The 20,179-nt window shown below is 42.5% G+C and overlaps 1 protein-coding gene and 1 long non-coding RNA gene across 2 annotated transcripts; both read left to right on the top strand.

Moving 5' to 3' along the window:
• Nucleotides 1–3,534: 3,534 nt before the first annotated feature.
• LOC127162611 (proline-rich protein 2-like) lies at nucleotides 3,535–5,061 on the top strand. Its single transcript, XM_051105408.1, has 4 exons — nucleotides 3,535–3,943; nucleotides 4,068–4,321; nucleotides 4,665–4,808; nucleotides 4,882–5,061. Exons 1-4 carry the CDS (start codon nucleotides 3,535–3,537, stop codon nucleotides 5,059–5,061), a joined length of 987 nt encoding a protein of 328 aa, XP_050961365.1.
• Nucleotides 5,062–8,724: 3,663 nt separating this feature from the next.
• LOC127162612 (uncharacterized) lies at nucleotides 8,725–9,180 on the top strand. The gene is made up of 2 exons (XR_007827391.1): nucleotides 8,725–8,926; nucleotides 9,073–9,180. It is a non-coding gene; the product is annotated as an uncharacterized LOC127162612 (long non-coding RNA).
• The last annotated feature ends 10,999 nt before the right edge of the window (nucleotides 9,181–20,179 follow it).

The raw sequence follows: 20,179 nt of genomic DNA on the forward strand, positions 1-20,179 counted from the left end.
CAACATGGGGACAGGAGAGCTTTTAATCAATAAATGGGGGGAAAAGTAACTGGCGTTACTTATTTGAAAAAAGTAACTTTTTCAAATAAGTAACATTTTCTTGCTAATTAAAAAGTAATGCGTTACTTTACTAGTTACTTGGAAAAAGTAATAATATTACGTAACTCGCGTTACTTGTAATGCGTTACCCCAAACACTGTATATATATATATATATGTTTTAGATGTCGCCAAAATGTAAATATTTTGCCCTTCAGATTCCTTTAATATGTCAATATTGTATGTTTCAGTGTGTATGCGAAAATAAATTTTTGTTTGGTCGAAAAGAAATTTTTGCTTTTTGGTCTAATCAGCTCAAAAATAATATTTAATAAGACCATCAAAATGATTACATTTGACATAAAAATACATATGAATACTCATGAGATCACAATGTCTGAACAGCAAGATGCAGTGAATGATTGAGAAACAAAATAGCTCTAATGGCATGAATGCTTTCACTTTGTTGAGCCAAAATACAGCAAAATACAGCAAAAGCAGCAATATTGTGAAATATTTTTACTATTTAAAATAACTACTTTCTATTTGAATGTTTTAAAATGTAATTTATTAACAAATCCAAATGTTCTGCGTCATTACTCCAGTCTTCAGTGTCACATGATCCTTCAGTAATCATTCTAATATGCTGATTTGCTGTTCAAGAAACAATTCTTCTTCTTCTTTTTATTATTATTATTATCAATATATGAAACAGCTGAGTACATTTTTTTTCAAGATTCTTTGACAAATAGATAGATCCAAAGGTCAGCATTTATCTGAAAAGCCTTTTGTAACATTATACACTATACCATTCAAAAGCTTGGAGGCAGTTTTTTTTTAATACTAGCAAGGATGTTTTAAATTTATCAAAAGTGATGATAAAGACATTTATAATGTTACGAAAGATTTCTATGTCAGATAAATGCTGTTTCTTCTGAACTTTCTATTCATCAAAGAAACAAATTCTGCTCAGCTGTTTTCAACACAAAAAAAAACAACAACAACAACAATAATAATAATAATAAATGTTTTGAGCAGCAAATCAGAATATTACAAGGATTTCGGAAGGATCATGTGGCTGGAGTAATAATGCTAATAAAATCAGGTTTGCAATCACAGGAGTAAATTAAAAAAAAAAAAGAAAAAATATATATATTTATGTATTTATTTTACATATTATACACCATATAAGTTAAGTCAATTAAGTATACTGTTTTAAGTGTTTTAAGTACTGGAAGCACTTTAATACTGTCAAATAAAAATACAATAATTTTTGTTTTCTCAGCTTAAAACTATGATCACTATTATTTGGTCTGAGATACTGAGCTATATTCCCTTTGATAGAATTTTTCAATTTATTTGGAAAAAAATTTATTATTTTTTTGGACAAAGTTTCTAATTATTTTTTAAATCGGATTTGTAATTATTTATATAGGAAATTTTATTTTTTTTTTAATAATAAAAACAACAACGATGTTAATAATAATCTTCTTGATGAGGTAATAACGGAGAATGCCTCTTTTTTTCTTTATTTTAATTTTTTATTTTAATTTAATTTTTTTATTTTATTATTATTTTTTATTTAGTTTTTTTTTTTTTTTTTTTTTTTTTTTTTTTTTTTTTCTCCTGTTTCTCAGTCTTGCTCCTCAAGTTCTGGTGTGAGAGATAAGGGAGTCATCTAGGATGTGAAGTGTTTGGGGTCAGAGTGGAGGTGGCAGGGTAGGGTCGGGAAGCCATTGAGCAGGGCGACCAAGGGGCAGGATTGAGAAACCTTTAAAACATCCACAAACCTCTGACAGTAATAGCAGCAATTAACACAGCAGGCAGGGTTACAGTTCTCAGAACTAATAATACTGACCATTGTTTGTACCTTCCGAGGAGAGATCTTGTTATGTCTTGGCCACAAAACCGTAAGTCGTTTAATAAAATATTGTTAAAAAAAACCTTAACATGTGTTTTGTAGAATAATTCACTGTTAAACTATATTAAATAAATGTCACATTCCAAATGTAATTTTCAGGTTTTATATGTTGGTCTGGAGCAGGTGGAATCTTCACAAAGGTGGTGCAGGTATGAGGAAACATTTATTAGTAGTATTACAGCTCACTGTGTCTTAAAAGAAACATTTTTTTTAGTGCAGAGAACATTTTAAAGCTCAAAAAAAACTTTTTGTGCACATTGATGCCAATAAAGAACCATTATTTTTAAAAATGTAGTAATGAGAGAAAAAGAAAACGAAACCAAAATACAATAAAACTGAACATAACTGACATGTGTATATATATATATATATATATATATATGTGTGTGTGTGTAAGGGATAATCAACCAAATCATTCATATATATATATATTGCTGTTTATAATGTTATTATTCCATGGTCTGTCTGAATACTGGATTCTGATTGGCTGGCAGGTATGCAGTAAAACCGTTTAACACACAGGTAGTTCCAAGCTGGTTTAATCACTGTTCTATATTAATGCGCTGCTTTAATTGATGCACATAAACACACACACACATTATTATTATTATACATACATAAACTTGTCAACGCTTCCCTGCGATTCTGTGTATATTCAGTGATACTAGATCGCTACATTATATTCCTCAGCAACGAGGTCATAAAACCTCTGTTTTACAGTTAATTAGTTGTTTGTAGAAAGAGACGCACAGACAGGTGACACACTCAGCTGTCATCTCTCTCTTTATCTCTCTCTCTCGATAATTTTTTTAAATAAATGCTATAATTCATTCAAAAATATGTGATCTTTTTTTTTTTTTTTTTTTTTTTTTTTTTTTTTTTTTTTTTTTCCCGGCCTGTCAGTAACACAGATAACACATGACAGTGTGTATGTGTAGCTATGTTATCATCATTCACGGCCATTTTTTTTTTTTTTTTTTTTTTTTTTTTTTATGTATTTAATTAATTTAATTTTATGTACCTTTTTATTTAACCATACTATTACAGACAAGACCGGGGGGATAGAGAAAACGGGGAAAAAAAATAAAATAAAATAAAATAAAAATTGGGGAGAAAGTCAACAGAAGAGGGGGAAAGAGAGAGAGAGAGAGAGAGAGAGAAGAAAAAAAAATAAAAAAAAAAAAAAAAAAAGGAGAAGGAGGATAGAGAAAGAGAGAAAGATCAAAAAAAAAAAGATAATCTGCTTCCATACCTGCTGACAAAAGGAGAAAAACACAACAGCAGAGTAACTGCAGCAACAACCAACATCTATATAAATCACAGTAAATACTACATGTTAAATGTTATTGTGCAGCACACATAACTAATATTACAAAACATGTTTTGAAGCAACAGCAGATCAAGACAGTGTGTGTCTGTGAGCACCTGTTTTTACACCAATGTGAATGCTTGTGTGTACACCTGTGTGCACACCTGTGTGTGTGAGCGCGTTTGTGTTCATAAGGTTCTTCCATGTAAATGTTTAATAGTGTGTGTGGGGAACCACAGCCCCGCCCCGCAAGGTATGAAGCAGACATGGAGGAGACCCGGGCCCAAACATCCGGATGCCCCCGAGCACGAGAGTCCCAGGAGAACCACCGCAGGGACAACCGCGGCCCCCACCCAGAAAAGGGCAGAGGAGGGCCCGGAGGGGGATCATCCGGCAGCCACAATGCAGACGTCCCAGGGGGGCGTGGCGGCAAGCCCGCAGGTTCCGCCGGCAGCCGGCCACACCAGAGCAGACCGGCCCTGGGCCCGGCGATCCAAGGGCCCCCACCCCCTAGCCGGGGCCCAGCAAAGCCAGGGGGCCAGGCCCCGCCAAGCAACCGCCGAGATCGGGCCAGCGCTCACCCGAGCATCCCCCCCGGAGCGAGAAACCACCAACGCACCGGCGGCCGGGGGCATCCTCCACCGGCAGGGCGTGGTGGGGGGCCTGAGATGATGAGTGAGGCGGAGTCTAAGGCCTGACCTGACACATGGACATAGACAAACAGGCACACATATATACAAGCACACGTTCCCACCCTCATGCACGCAAACAAATATTCACGCACTCGCCCCACATGTAGACATACAAAAATGGACACAGTACCCACAATCACACTTCCCATTTGTACTCTATACTCCTGGATCCAGGCACCACTACCCCCAGAGGGGCAATCAGCGCCAGACCCCGGAGCTGAACCCTCTTCACTCTGGCGTGGAGACAGGAAGACCACCCCGGTACCCCGCAGCAGCAGAGAAGACCACCAGCCCAGACCCCGACCGGATGGCCAGCTCGTCCTCACAGCCCCCAGCCCCGGACAAAGAACAGAGAACAGGGGTGAAAAAAAAAAAAAAAAAAAAAAAGAAGACCCCATGCCTCACCTCACCCGCTCAAATGTAGTGTTGGTGTGTGTTGTTCTAAAGTGCTTTAAAACAGGGGAGGGGCAAGACACTAACCACCCTCCGCCAGCTCGTGTCAAATCGGCACCTCCCCAAGAGCCCTCAATGTCTATGTGTAACTTAAAATTGAGAAGTGGGCACCAGCACCAGAGAGAAGGCTGAATGAACAGACCGCCCCCTGGATGCCATTCAGTGTGCCCACCCCCAAGGCCCTATATGTATGTGTCATGTGACAGTAAGTAATGAGAGTGTCTAAGTTGTGATGTATGATTGAGATGCAGGTGGCCACAAGGAGACAGAGGAGTACCACCTCCCCTGCATCCCAGCAACACACCCGCACCCCAAAACCCTACCTGTATGTTGGTGTGATGGAGCGGGAGAAGGGAAGCATTAGGGATGGGGAGGAAATCATTGGAGGGGGCAAAGTACCCCCCTGGAGCCAGCTCCCCCGCTGACCCCCATAGGGCACCCCCGTTGCCCCAAATCTGCCCAGGGCAGGGGGTCCAGGCCCATCCAGACCGGGGCCCAGGCCCATCCAGACCGGGGCCCAGGCCCATCCAGACCGGGGCCCACGGCAGCCCGGGCGGCCCACCGGACCCCACAGCAGAGGAAAAACTACCCCCACCCCATCATTCAGTCAACTCCCAGACTACAGAAGACAATAGACACCCAGGTTAAGTCCGTCCTCCGCCTATATTGCCCCCTGCAGAGTGGATACTGACAGATGGTAACAACGTCCCTACCAGCTAAAGAGGCCACCGGATCCACCGACGCGTCAAAGGCCCCCGCACCAGGGCCGAGCCCAAGCGCATGCACCAACCCACGCTCCCGGCGGCACACCAACCAGGACCCAAGCCCCCAGGCCCAGCCGGAATCCCAGCCCGGTGGCAGAGCGGCCCCAGAACCCCAAGCCCCCCGGACCTACCCCCGGAGCAGTACGGCCGCCAGGCCGGCAACCTACGTCCGCCGGCACAGGCCTCCCCCCAGCAGCGCCGCATGCAGCCGCCAGAAAAACAACACCCAAGAGCCACCAACACCCCATCCAGGCCAGGACCGCAGCCCCAGCGCCGAACCCCCCAAGAAACCCACCCCTAGGGAACTCCCAGATGCCCCCAGCCCATATGGCCCCCCCACGGCGACAACAAAAACCAAAGCCGGACAGAACCGTGACCCCCACTCACACTAGGTGATGGAGCTGATCAAAGGAGCCCAGAGAGATTGATCTAATGTGGCAGCAGAAGCTGTTTCAAGACTAATATAGTCCAACAAACGATCTCTATATTGGTTGATATTAAGATTATTTTTATTTTTCCAGTTCATGAGGACAGTCTTCTTAGCAATGCATAAGGCAGTGTAAGCCATGTGGATTGAATTATCTTCTGTAGTGACACCATCTAGGTAGCCCAACAAGCAGACTGATGGAGAGGCTGGAATGGAACATTTAAGACACTTTGATAAGTCTTCACAAATCCTGTACCAGAACCTCTGAACAGGTGGACAGAACCATAGAGCGTGGATATAATTGTCAGGTGTATTGCCTTGACAGTGTGAGCAGTTGTTAGAAGCTGTAAAACCCATCCTGAACATCCGATGACCTGTGTAGTGCACTCTATGCAGGATTTTGTATTGTATTAATTGTAAACTGGGATTTCTAATCAGTTCAAAGGTTTTTAAACATATCTGAGACCAAAAATTATGGTCCCAGCTGACTGATAGATCTGCCTCCCATTTTGTAATAGGAAGCGATACTGATTCATCTATTTTGGAAAGTGTCCTGTATATTTTAGACAGTAATTTAGGGGTTTTGAGATTAAGAAATTCTGCCACACTTGGTGGTATTTGTAATTTGATATGATTAGACTTAAATTTTCTTTTTACTATAGATTTAACTTGTTGATATTCTAAAAATCTGTTCTTGTTAATCCCATATTGTTTAACTAATATGTCAAAGGGAATAAAGTCCGTCCCTTCGAATATATGTTCCAGGTATTTAATACCTTTACAACTCCAATCTGTGAAGTTTATCATATTATTGTTTATTAATAGGTCAGGGTTATTCCAGATGGGAGTACGTTTGCATGGGATTAGTGAAGACTCAGTCATTTTTAGAAACTCCCACCATGCTGTCAGAGAAGAGCTGATACTGATGCTTTTGAAGCATACGTGTCGTTTGATGATCAAGCTAATGAATGGCAGATCCGAAATCTCTATATTATTGCATAATGCCTGTTCTACATCTAGCCAAGGCTCGTCTAAGAGCGTGTGTTTTAACCACCCTGAAATGTGTTGAAGCCTGTTAGCTAAGAAGTAGTGGTGAAAGTTAGGCAGATCTAGTCCTCCTTTATCCTTGGTCTTTTGCAGCGTTTTTAAGCTAATACGCGGGGGTTTACCTTTCCAAAGGAATTTAGAGATGGAGGAGTCCAGAGATCTAAACCAGTCAGGTGATGGTTTGCTCGGGATCATTGCAAATAAATAATTAATTCTTGGCAAAACCATCATTTTAATTGAGGCGACTCTTCCCATGAGTGATATGGGTAGAGACTTCCATCTGGCTAGATCATCTTCTACCATCTTTAAAAGTGGGATGTGGTTTAATTTAATTAAATCTCCCAACCTAGGTGAAACATTAATACCTAAATATTTAATATTTCCGGATTGCAGTGGAGTGGAAGAGTTCTGGAAGGAGCAATTAATTGGAAGAACTGTAGATTTTAACCAGTTTATTGAATAATCTGAGACTCTTGAGAAAGAGTTTATTAATGTAATTACCTCAGAGAGAATGGTTTGTGAATGCTGAAGAAAAAGTAACACATCATCTGCGTAAAGACTGACTTTATGTTCTACATTCTTGCATTTTGCATTTAATGCCTTTAATCACTGTAGCCTGTCTAATTGCTGCTGCTAGTGGTTCAATAAAAATTGCAAACAGTGAAGGGGAGAGGGGGCATCCCTGCCTGGTGCCCCTCTTAAGACAGAAGCTGGAGGATGTTTGGTCATTTGTCCTAACACATGCTGTTGGAGAGTTATATAATATTTTTAACCAGTTTATGAAAGAATTTCCAAAACCAAATTTGTGTAGAACTGCAAATAGAAAATTCCAGTTAACCCTATCAAAAGCTTTTTCTGCATCTAGAGACAATATTGTAGTTTGAAGGTTTTTATTGCATGAATAATCCATCAAGTTAAGTAACCTACGTGTATTTGTTGAGGAGTGCCTCCCTTTTATGAAACCAGTTTGGTCGGGATGAATTATGAGAGGAGTTATCTTCTCTATTCTTTTTGAGAGAGCTTTGCAGATTATTTTAATGTCCACATTAATAAGGGATATTGGACGATAGCTGGTAGGCAATACAGGGTCTTTGCCTGGTTTTAGCAATAGACTAATGTTGGCAGAATTCATATTTGGTGGAAGTCTACCATTTTCCTTGGTTTCCTGCAACATTCTGTAGAATGTTGGTGCCAAAATTGGCCAGAATTCTTTATAGAATTCTGCTGGAAAGCCATCTGGACCTGGAGCTTTTTATTGGGCATACTGTTCAGGGCTTCCTGAAGTTCATCTGATGTCAGTGGAGAGTCCAATGCCATCGCTTGATTGTCTGGTAGTTTCGGAAGAGTTATATTATCAAGAAACTGGTTAATTTCGTCTTTAGACGGGTTTATCTGTGGCGAATATAAAGATTTGTAAAAGTCCCTGAAAATATTGTTTATTCTTTCAGGGTCATATACTGTGTCCCCAGTTAAGTCTTTAACAGCACATATAGTTGTTTTTTCTTTATTTATTTTTAACTGGTTAGCTAGGAATTGACCTGATTTGTTACCATATTCAAATTTGTGCCAGCGAAGTCTTTGTGCTAAGAATTGAGTTTTTTTATTAATAATTTCATTTAATTCTAGTTTTGCTTGACGTATTTTGTTCAGCAATTCCTGTTAAAAATATGTGATCTTACCGCACTATTTCATCTCTGTGCCTGATCTGATGCTGGCAGAATGCTAGATAATATGCCGTAATGGACGAAAATAACTGTCATTTTTACCCATTCGGTCAAATATTGCGCTGCAAAAAGCAATACTAGTTTTAAACTTGGAATGAGCGGGATAATCAATGACTTGCCATGTGTTAAAGGTTATTAGCCTCCACGTTGTGCATTTAAAATGCTCTAATGCACGGCAAACCGTTGATTATCCCTTACATAACTGTGGAAACATCATCACAATCTGTGGAAAGCTTAGGCCGACTACAGGACCAAGACTAAACCTTGTCAAAAGGCATCAAGTCCAAACAGAATCTCTGCCAAAAAGCATTTTTTTGACTTATAATCTCTCTTTCATGCCTAGAACTAGAACCACCTCCAGACTGCATACATCACTGTAAGGTCAACAAACACATCTCTCTTTGTTAAACCTCTTTTTCCGGCGGTTCGAGTACCAGAGTGGACTCAGTGGAACAGTACACAAGCAGAGCCATCTTTCACTGCAACTGGCCCACAAAGACTGCCTTGAGGGAACGGACCAATGGAATGGGCCCATCCCGGAAGGGACCAAGGTGGCCTTTGCAAAGTTTATTTATCTTAAGTAAATTCTGATTGAATTTTAATTTATGTAAAATATAATTTACATGACTATCTATATTAAGCGCTCGGTCTCTCTCTCTCTCTCTCTCTCTCTCTCTCTCTCTCTCTCTCTCTCCAGGACCCCTTGAAACCCCTTGCCTTCACTGGTTTATAAGTACAGCAGAAGTGACCCTATGAGGGTGTATGGGAGTTTCCAAGATTACAAAATAAAGAAAACCAAGAGAAATGCCTGGAATTTCATTTTGTACACCTGAGAAAAAAAATTGACAAGTGATGAATAATATGAGCATAAACTAGGTGGCCCGATACTGCACTTCTGTACTTGTACAGTCGTAAGTCCCAATACCAAGAGCCGATACCACACAACATGTGAAAATTCCTGTGTTCAGTTAAAGAATATTAAGTACCGTAGATTAAAAAAAAAATATTTATAATAAAAAAAATTAACAGTAAAAGTAACAAAAGCTTTAATATGAAATATTAAGTACTAGGTATGTGACGAGATCTCGTGGCACGAGAAAACTAGAAAAACGATAGTATCTTAACACTTGTATATATAGTAACACTTATCCTCTTCTGCCAGGAGGTGGTTTTATTTTATTGCATTTTGTCTTTTTCAGTTGAATAAAAGACTATTTTCCCTATATATGTCATCATTGAGGATTTCTTAAAAAAAAAAAGTTTAAAAATCTTGTCTCGTCTCGTTCTCGTGAACCCAGTCTCGTCTCATCTCATGGGATAAGTGTCTCGTCACACCCCTATTAAGTACCAATGTTAAAGTGTTCTGAAAAAAAAAAAAAAAATTAATATTAAATTCTAAGTACCGTAGAGAAAAAAAAAATAATAATAATAAAATTAACAGTGAAAGTAACAAAAGCTTCAACATATTCTTTTGGTTTCTGTACACAGTATTTTTAAAAATGATAAATGCAATGAAAATACATGTATCGGTTCTCGGTATCGGCAAGCACCAAAAATAAAAGTACTGTGATCGGCCTTATTCTGGAAAAAGTGGTATCGGTGCATCCCTAGCATGATAAAGAGATTAATTAGAGATTAATTCTACATTTCAAAACAATTTTTATAATATATATATATATATATATGCAATATAATAGCAAAATTTGAAACAAAATTTAAAAAGGAACAGAAATTGGGACAAAACGTGCAACATTCTTCATAAAGCATGTTTCAACAAAACAAATGCCATGCTAAACCACAATGCCAGAAAAACAACCCACATTACTAATCAAAAATGACATTTTGATATATTTACAGTAGGAAATTTACAAAATATCTTAATGGAACATGATCTTTACTTAATATCCCAATAAGGATAAAAGAAAAATAGATCATTTTGACCCATACAATGTTGTTACGCCCCTCATTTTATGTCTAGGGAGGGAAGGTACGTAACAGAATAAAAGTTGGTGTTGGTGTTGTGTGTGTGTGTGTGTGTGATAGCACTGCGGATCAGTCAACAACCTTAATAAAGTAATTAACAACAGAGAAAACCCACTCTACAACTTAAATGAAGAAAAACTTAACATTTTTATTGGGAAGTGGCAGGAGGGTTTAAAGGCTTCAAGAGGGGGCTCAGGCCAAAACAACAAACATAATACATCTAACTAGTAAACAGAAACTAACTAACCTACCAAAAGAAAATAAATAAAAATACATCAAAATACCCTAACTCCTTAACTAACACAAACAGGAGAAAACAAGTTCAGAAAGAAAAGTGGCACCCCCTCTCTACTTAACTCCGTTCTAAATTAACAAATACAAAAACTTAAAGACCTCAACACAAACAGAATACAAACAAAGATGGCTTACAAAGAAATACTGGGTTTTCTAGCTGTAAAGACGGATGTACAACAAGGTAAATTAACACAATACCACTCAGCAAAAATATAGTTCACCAAAACAACAGAAGAATCCTTGGTAAACCAAGGGGAGAGAATCCTCACAGACAGACAGACACTATTTTTTTATATTAATAGAGTAAAACATGTCTTATACCTAACATTATGCATTTAAATAAGTTTAATATTAAATCATTGGAAAACAATAACCTGCTTTAATTTAAGGCGAGACACTGCAGGTGAACAAGGTAAAAAAAAGAAAAAAAGAAAAAAAGAAAAAAGTACAGTTATCGCCTTACCTAGCTGATTGATTACATTGACAATTGCAAACATTTTTGTATTACAAGTTTTTTTTTTTTTTAATGTTAGGTTTAAATATGCAAATGAGGCATTATTTAATGAAATATGCACGTACGTAACCCTCGTTCCCTGAAGGAGGGAACGGAGACGTTACATATGGGAACTCGCTTGAGAGTCCAATCATCTCCAAGCCTTATTCAAAAGGCCAATGAACATTCATGAACATTGGCGAGTGGTATTTGCATGCCGAGCCACTCCCCCGTATATACGGGTATATAAGAAGGCGGCGTGCAACCACTCATTCAGGCTTTTGCTGAGGAGCCGAGCTGCAGCCCGGCGTCAGCGCGACGTCAGGTCGTGGCAGGGGATGTAACGTCTCCGTTCCCTCCTTCAGGGAACGAGGGTTACGTACGTAACCTAGACGTTCCCCTTCAGTCGTTTCACTACGACGTTACATATGGGAACAGACCCATGGAACAGGCCACGAACCAGACGTCGCGTTACGCAACACACCGCGTGCCGACAGGCGGACGTGTCAGCAGACGGATATGAGCGTAACCTTCCCAACGCCCTGGGGGCCAATAGGGGGCCCCACAGGGATGCCAGTTGTACTGAAGCAGGAGTTGGGGGGGCGGAGCACATGAAATCTCTACATGTGGAACACAAGAAATTCAATATATCCATAGATTTTAGGGATATACGAGGGAAACATCGGCCCTCTGGCTGACCGTGGAAAAATACTGAAACATGTTGCCACAACCTGCTGGGCGAAGGAGACCCAACCGGAGCACAGACAAGCACTACTCCGCACTAGGCCTGACTGCGGGGCATGGAGGACCCAGGTTCGCCGGAGGGAACAACCGAGGGAAATAGCGCACGGATCCATTAGGAATGGCGCAGCAAGCCGACACCAGCCGGACTCCCGCTCGCCTGTGATGTCTATTTTAAGACACGGGAGGATACGGCCTCTACGCGAAGGTTGTAGAACCTGGCGAAGGTATTAGGTGTCGCCCAACCCGCAGCTCTACAGATATCTGCTAGAGAGGCGCCATGAGCCAACGCATAGGATGAGGCAACACTCCGTGTGGAGTGGGCACGAACACCTAAGGGGCATGGCTCTCCCTGGTTTTGGTACGACAGGGAGATGGCATCTACCACCCAATGGGCCAACCTCTGTTTGGAGACAGCATTCCCTTTCTGCTGACCTCCAAAGCAGACGAAGAGCTGCTCGGTGCGTCTGAAGTGCCGAGTATGGTCCACGTATATACGCAGAGCGCGAACTGGACACAGCAGCGCAGAGGCTGGGTCTGCCTCCTCCAGGGGCAGAGCTTGCAGGTTCACCACCTGATCGCGGAAAGGCGTGGTGGGAACCTTGGGCACATAACCAGGCCGGGGTCTCAGGATGACGTGAGAATCGCCGGGCCCGAATTCTAGGCACGCTTCGTCGACAGAGAAAGCTTGTAGGTCCCCTACCCTCTTGATGGAGGCCAGTGCGGTCAGGAGCGCTGTCTTAAGTGACAGATATTTTAGCTCAACTGACGCAAGTGGCTCAAATGGGGCCTCCCGCAGGCCCTGGAGGGCGACGGAGAGGTCCCAAGAGGGTATGGGGTGCGGCCTGGGGGGATTAACCCTTCTCGCACCCCTCAGGAACCTCACGATGAGTTGGTGCTTACCTAGGGATGTTCCATCCACTGCATCGTGGTACGCTGCAATGGCAGCAACGTACACTTTGAGAGTTGAAGGGGACAGCCTGCGCTCCAACTTTTCTTGCAGGAAGGAAAGCACTACTGCAATCGTACATCTCTGTGGGTCCTCCCCGCGAGAGGAACACCAGTCGACGAACAGACCCCATCTCAGCGCATAAGTCTGCCTTGTAGAGGGGGCTCTGGACTGAGTGATAGTTTCTATCACGGCCTGTGAAAGGCCGGAGAGGTCTGACGCGTCCCGTCCAGGAACCAGACGTGCAGGTTCCACAGATCGGGCGCGGGTGCCAAATTGTGCCCATCCCCTGAGAAAGAAGGTCTCTCCTCAAGGGGATTTTCCAGGGAGGGGCTGCCGCGAGGGAAATGAGTTCTGGAAACCAGGTCCGGGTGGGCCAGTATGGCGCAACCAGCAGAACCTGCTCCTCGTCCTCCCTGATCTTGCACAGTGTCTGTGCAAGGAGGCTCACTGGGGGAAAGGCGTACTTGGGCCCCGGAGGCCAGCTGTGTGCCAGTGCGTCCCTGCCGAGGCTGTTGGGAGCCTCGTTGAGGGAGTAGAACCGCTGGCAGTGGGAGGATTCGGGGAAGCAAACAGATCTATCTGGGCCTCCCGAAATGGCTCCAAATTAGCTGGACTGTCTCGGGGTGGAGTCGCCATTCTCCAGGATGGGTGGACTGCCGTGAGAGCTGGTCGGCTGCACGGTTGAGTTCTCCTGGAATGTGAACGGCACGTAGCGATTTCAGCCACGTTTGACTCCATAGGAGCAGATGGCGGGCGAGTTGTGACATGCGACGGGAGCGTAGACCACCCTGACGGTTGATGTAGGCTACAGTCGCTGTGCTGTCGGTGCGAACAAGCACGTGCTTGTGACGCAACGTCGGTCGGAAGCGACGAAGGGCCAGAAGCACAGCCAACAACTCTAGGCAATTGATATGCCATTGCAGTCGAGGTCCTGTCCAGGAGCCCGATGCTGCTTGCCCGTTGCATACAGCACCCCAACCCGTGGAAGAGGCATCCGTGTATACCACAAGATGCCTGGAGACTTGTCCCAGGGGACTCCGGCCTGAAGGAAGGCCGGGTCTGACCACGGGCTGAACAGGCGGCGACACTGCGGGGAAACGCCAATCCGGAGTGTGCCACGGTGCCATGCCCATCTCGGGACTCGATCGTGTAACCAGCGCTGAAGCGGTCTCATATGAAGCAGGCCGAGCGGCGTCACTGCGGCTGCGGCTGCCATATGCCCCAGGAGCCTCTGAAATGTTTTGAGAGGGACCGCTGTTTTGTGTCTGAATGACTCCAGACACTTCAGCACTGACTGCGCGCGCTCGTTGGTGAGGCGGGCTGTCATACTGACCGAGTCCAGCTCCACACCGAGAAAAGAGATCCTCTGCACTGGGGAGAGTTTGCTCTTCTCTCGGTTGACCTGAAGGCCCAGATGGCTGAGGTGCCGGAGCACCAAGTCCCTCTGTTCGCACAACAGATCTCGTGAGTGAGCTATGAGAAGCCAGTCGTCGAGATAGTTGAGGATGCGAATGCCCGTCTGCCAAAGAGGGGACAGGGCAGCCTCCGCGACTTTCGTAAAGACGCGGGGAGAGAGGGAGAGGCCAAATGGAAGCACTTTGTACTGATACGCTCGACCCTCGAAAGCAAACCGTAGGAAGGGTCTGTGTCGAGGCAGGATCGAGACGTGAAGTACGCATCCTTCAGGTCGATGGCTGCGAACCAATCCTGGGGACGAATGCATGTTAGCATGCGCTTCGTCGTGAGCATCTTGAACGGCAGCCTGAGAAGGGACCGATTCAGGGCTCGAAGATCCAGGATGGGTCTTAACCCACCGCTCTTTTTGGGCACGATGAAGTAAGGACTGTAAAACCCTGACTTCATCTCGGCTGGAGGGACAGGCTCGATTGCGTCCTTCGCCAGTAGGACTGCAACCTCCGCACGAAGCACAGCGGCATGTGTGTCCGAATGGACAGAAGTGGAAAGGACGCCTCTGTACCTGGGCGGACGCCTGGCGAACTGAATCGCATAGCCGAGACGTACCGTCCGAATCAACCACCGCGAGGGGCTGGGAAGCTGAAGCCAGGCTCCCAGCCTGGTCGCCAGGGGTATCAAAGGGACGTTGACCGACGTGACCACAGTGGGGCAGCCTGGGGGGGAAGGGGAAGGGGACTGATCCCAGAAGGAAGAACGTCCTGGAGAAAAGTCAGACTGCACTGGGCAGCGCTTACCTTCTTCCCTGGTTCCCGCGCTGGCGACATCAGGCTCCGAGTCCGAATCCGAGGAGACACTTCTGGGGCGCTGCTCAAAGAGGGAACTCGGGGCCTGAACCCCGGAGGTGAGAGAATTGACTCTTTCTGTGACAGCTCCCGGCCCTCCACCGGGAGTGGGGACGTTGATGTTGTCATCCCCCAAAGAGCGATTCTCTCCACCTCCGGGTTGCCCGCGTCAGGGACGCTTCGCAGATTTTTTGCGGGTGACGGGTCCCTGAGACGCGGGCGGCGCCGCTCTCCCACGGCCAGCTCGACGTCGGGCTGCCAATCTGGGGTCATGTACCTTAGCAGGGGACGGAGCTGGTTGTTTGGAAGCCGCGGGGGGGCGCCCTCGGCGACGAGCAGGCGGAGGTTGGGGCCCTGCGGACATGGTTGGAATGTCGCGGCGGGGCAGGATGTGTTTAATCGCCTCCGTCTGCTTGAACCGCCGAGAACTGCTGGGCGAAGTCCTCGACGGTGTCGCCGAATAGGCCGCCCTGGGAGATAGGAGCGTCGAGAAACCGTGATTTGTCGACATCTGCCATCTGGGCCAGGGTCAGCCATAGATGTCGCTCCTGGACCACTATGGTGGACATCACCTGACCAAGGGAATGCGCCGTCACCTTCGTAGCCCGGAGGGCGAAGTCGTTGGCGGCACGGAGTTCCTCCATTGCACCCTGGTCAGAATCCCTCTCGTGCAGGTGTTTCAACACCTTGGCCTGGTACACCTGTAAGGTGGCCATAGCGTGCAAGGCGGTGGCAGCCTGTCCAGCGGCGTGGTAAGTCCGGCCCGCGAGAGCGGACGAGAACTCACACGCCCTGGAGGGGAGATGGGGCCGATCCCGCCAGGTGGCAGCGCCGGGCGGGCATAGATGCACCGCGACAGCGCGCTCGACCTGAGGGACCGCCTCATAACCCCGGGCTGCACCGCCGTCGAGAGAGGCGAGGGGAGAGGAGCTGGGACGTGGACGAGAAGAGTGCAGGGCTCGCCAAGTCCTCACCAGCTCCTCATGCACCTCCGGGAAGAAAGGCACTGGGGGAGAGCGCGGCGGTGCCGCGGGAGCCCTCCCCAGAAACCAATCATCCAGCCTAGAGGGATCGGCCGGAGGTGTTTTGGGCACCTCCAGACCGATCTCCTTGGCGGCTCGGAGGAGCATAGCCGACAGTTCAGCATCTGTCTCAGACGGGGCGGCAACCGCAGAGGGGTACCGACCCGCCGAGTCATCTTCAAACACGGCTTGCCACACAATAAACCTGCATGATGAATGACTCCAAACACAATAGAAAAGCTGTAGAGAAATGAAAACAGCCATGTTGGGGTTGTAAACACAGTCACAGTGTTGTTTGTGACCCTCATTTTGTATTTCAGAGGATCACAAATGGCCCAGTACCTGTCAACAGATATTAAATATATGTCCCCTGTTGTTCCTGTCCTGTTACCATCCTTTATGCTCTCACTGTTGTTTCATTGACTTAATTGAACTGAACCAAATATTCAACAGTCATCAAACATCACATCTTGAAGTCATCATATATTTAAGAATTATCTAAACCATCACATCAAAAACATAATGCTTTTTATACAGTCATCTACAAAGCAATCAATGCCTAAACTGTGGTCCATATAACAAAGATGCAAAACTGTGTTAGAATACTATTATTAGATACTATAGTTACTGTTGATTTGTGAATTCATGTACACTTTAATGGTGCAAAATACCACATGCAGATACAGATGGGTACGGTGACAACCAGTGCTGGGGAATTTTACTTAAAAAGTAATGCATTACAATATTGCATTACTACCTAAAAAAGTAAGTAATTATGCTACTTAGTAAATCTGGGTAGGGCTTACTTGTTTGTTTTTTAATATAAAATATTTAATTTTGGCAAACATAAAAGCCCTTTCACACCAAAAATGAAATGAAAACAACTCAGGCTAAAGGAAAAGTAAATTCACATCTGTACATCTGTATAGAGAATGTTTCAGAATATAATTAAAAAGCAATAAAAAAATATATATATATATATTTCCTCATAAGTATTAATTATTGCAGATTTGAGTCATTTTCTGAGTTTGCGTTTCACTGTTTTTATTTTTTTTTTTTTTGTTGCAGTAACAGGAACATAAAGTTTACACAGCCCGCACAATAAAATGCACAGCCCAATAAATGCTTCTGTATTTATTACCGATTTCTCTCAACAAAGAGACTTGTCAGCAGTTTTGGGGGTAACGCATTACAAGTAATGGATTACTTTACAAGTAATCAGACAAGTAACTAGTAAAGCAACGCATTACTTTTAAATTTATGGGAAAATATCTGAGTTACTTTTTCAAAAGAATTTTCCCATTTATTGACTGACAAGTCTCCTGTCCCCATGCTGATACCATACAATTTTGACGTTGAAAGACAAGAAGTTCATGAACACGTTCTTTATCAACTATATATGTCTTCCTCTATTTAATTTTGATAATGCTTTTCAAATTTTTCAAATATCTAGCCTAAATGCAAGTATCTAGTTCTAAAAGTTCTAAAGGTTAAGTTAGTCTAAAAATATACATGTCTTCCTCTATTTAATTTTGATAATGCTTTTCAAATTTTTATTAAGTCAGAATGAAACAAAACACAAATTCAGGTTTGACAAGTTTGATGTCACTGTAGGGAAGGATTTGTGATAAAATGTCAGAAATCTGACTCACATACTTTCCTGTAATCATGAAGTTGTGAGAGGCTGGTTATTTTGTTCTTTTCCTGGTAACACTTTACAATAACGTTAACATTAGTCAGCTACATTAGTTAACATGAGCTAAGTATGAACAATACATCTACAGCATTTATTAATCTTAATGTTAATTTCAGCATTTACTAAAAAGTTGTGTTTGTTAACATTAGTTAATGCTCTGTGAACTAACATGAACAAACAATAAACAGCTGTATTTCTATTAACAGAGATGAATAAATAGTGTACTGAATGTATTGTTCATTGTTCATTCATGTTAATTAATGCATTTACTAATGTTAACAAATGAAACCTTATTGTAAAGTGTTACCCATTTCCTTGTAAATGAATTACAGAAATTTCAAAAAAGAACATTAAATTTACATATTCATCACCAATAAACTTACCTCATCAATCTGTCTATACAGGTTCATTATGTATTTAACACCAAGTTTTATAAAGCTGAAAGCAAATAGCAAATAAAATGTTTCAGCATACAGTATATCATCATCTCTAGTTTCATTCATGCTGATCCCATTATCAGTTTTATCTAACTTTACTGACTCTAACCCACTATCCTAAAAAGTCAACTAAAACTGAGCCTCAAGATCAGATTTATGTACTACATGTCATTTGTAGGAATGGGCACAATGTTATGTTGTTTCATAACTTCAGGCTTCAGGCATCAGAGAACCTAACAACATATAACCTTTACACATCTTCACATGCATGTTTGACTGCAAGCACCATGGTTCACTGTGTCAGGCTTAGTAATCAAGTGGTCAAGGTTTGGCCAGTCAGTCCATGCTGGTACATCATCTGACGTTTTTCAAAGGCTTCAGGGAAGAAACGTGAAAGCACGTAGATCTATCTAAAGCATGTGTAGTATGCTTTGCGGTACTTTCTTTGTTAGAATGCAAAGATTCCTCTGAACAGCAAAGCAAGTGATTGAGAAAGTCAAAGTAATTCCATCTGACACAAATGCTTTCACTTTCTTGAAAACATTTGTTGGTTACCACACTGTTCTGGCAGGACATTATCCACTAATATGGACATTTCAGTTTGTCCCAAAACAATACAATTTTTAATTCAAAAAATAGTTAAAACACTAAAGATGCATTAAAATGTTTTGTCTGGTAACCTGTACGCCATGTGATTACAACTAAATCAGCCTAATCAACTCAAAAATAATATTTACAGTTTTTTTTTTTTCAACTGCTTACACACATTTTCAAATATTTGTCCCCCTTATTTTCAAAACCAAGAACTGCACACACAAAATGCAAAATGCCTCACATCTCTTGCAAAATCAAGCACTGCATTAAAAAATCACACACACATCTCAAAAGCAAACATTTGTCTTACTTTGCAAACACCTTTGCCATAATATTATATTTTTGGATATATCATATACACAAAACCTAAATCTCTTCTTCATGAGTTCCTATGTACATTTTTGTACAAGACTGAAAGTAATTGGCTGAGAGATGTTGGAAAATTCACAGTAAACAGGAAAGAAAGACTGAAAACAAACTTTTTTTTTTATGACAGTTGCTGTATTGAAATGCAGAAGGATGCACATCTTATGTATGCCATATATCCATTTCAAAAGTACAAATTTACACATTACTGGGATATTGATTGAAAGAGACTCGATAGGATTCACAGTTATACAGTTACAATGACACATTACAATGTGTATATATATATGTATATATAAGAAAAAAAATAAAAAATATGAACACAAAGGTAAAAAAAATCTAAATTAGAAAGGCAAACACAGGAAACACCCCTTTGGCAGAACTTTGCTTTTGCATGCAGCATTGTATGAGGAATTTCAGAGAACTGGCAACTAAAGATTTTGTGTGTAAGCAGTTGAAAAAAACTGTAATAAGACTAAATCAAAATGATTATGCAAGGTAACACCAACATGTCAATTTTTAATCTTCACTCTGTACCACAGCACATTTGTCATGTTCTCACCTCACTAAAAGCAAGTTTCACATTAATCATTTCCACTCACAAAGAAACTCCCATGTACAACCCATGAAGAATGATTGGTTCCTCTATAAATCACCAAGATGTCAAGGTGATCTTCGCACCCTGCCATAAAATTTTTTTATGGTTTTAAAACTTTTGCTTCCTTTTAAATATATAAATAACTTTCAACAAATGTTAACTTGATTTAGATTGTTATATTTCCCTATGAAATAGCAAAAACAGACATCTAAACAGATGTTCATTTACAGTGTTTGTAGTGTTTGTAATCTCAAACATACATTATCTCGTTTTCTCAAATTAATGGACATTATTACATATATTTCTCATTCATTAACAACAGATTTTGAAAAAATGGTGATATTTAACAATTATAGTTTCAAAAATATTG

This window comes from Labeo rohita, unplaced genomic scaffold (genome assembly GCF_022985175.1).
Source record: "Labeo rohita strain BAU-BD-2019 unplaced genomic scaffold, IGBB_LRoh.1.0 scaffold_981, whole genome shotgun sequence".
Classification (NCBI taxonomy): Eukaryota; Metazoa; Chordata; class Actinopteri; order Cypriniformes; family Cyprinidae; genus Labeo; species Labeo rohita.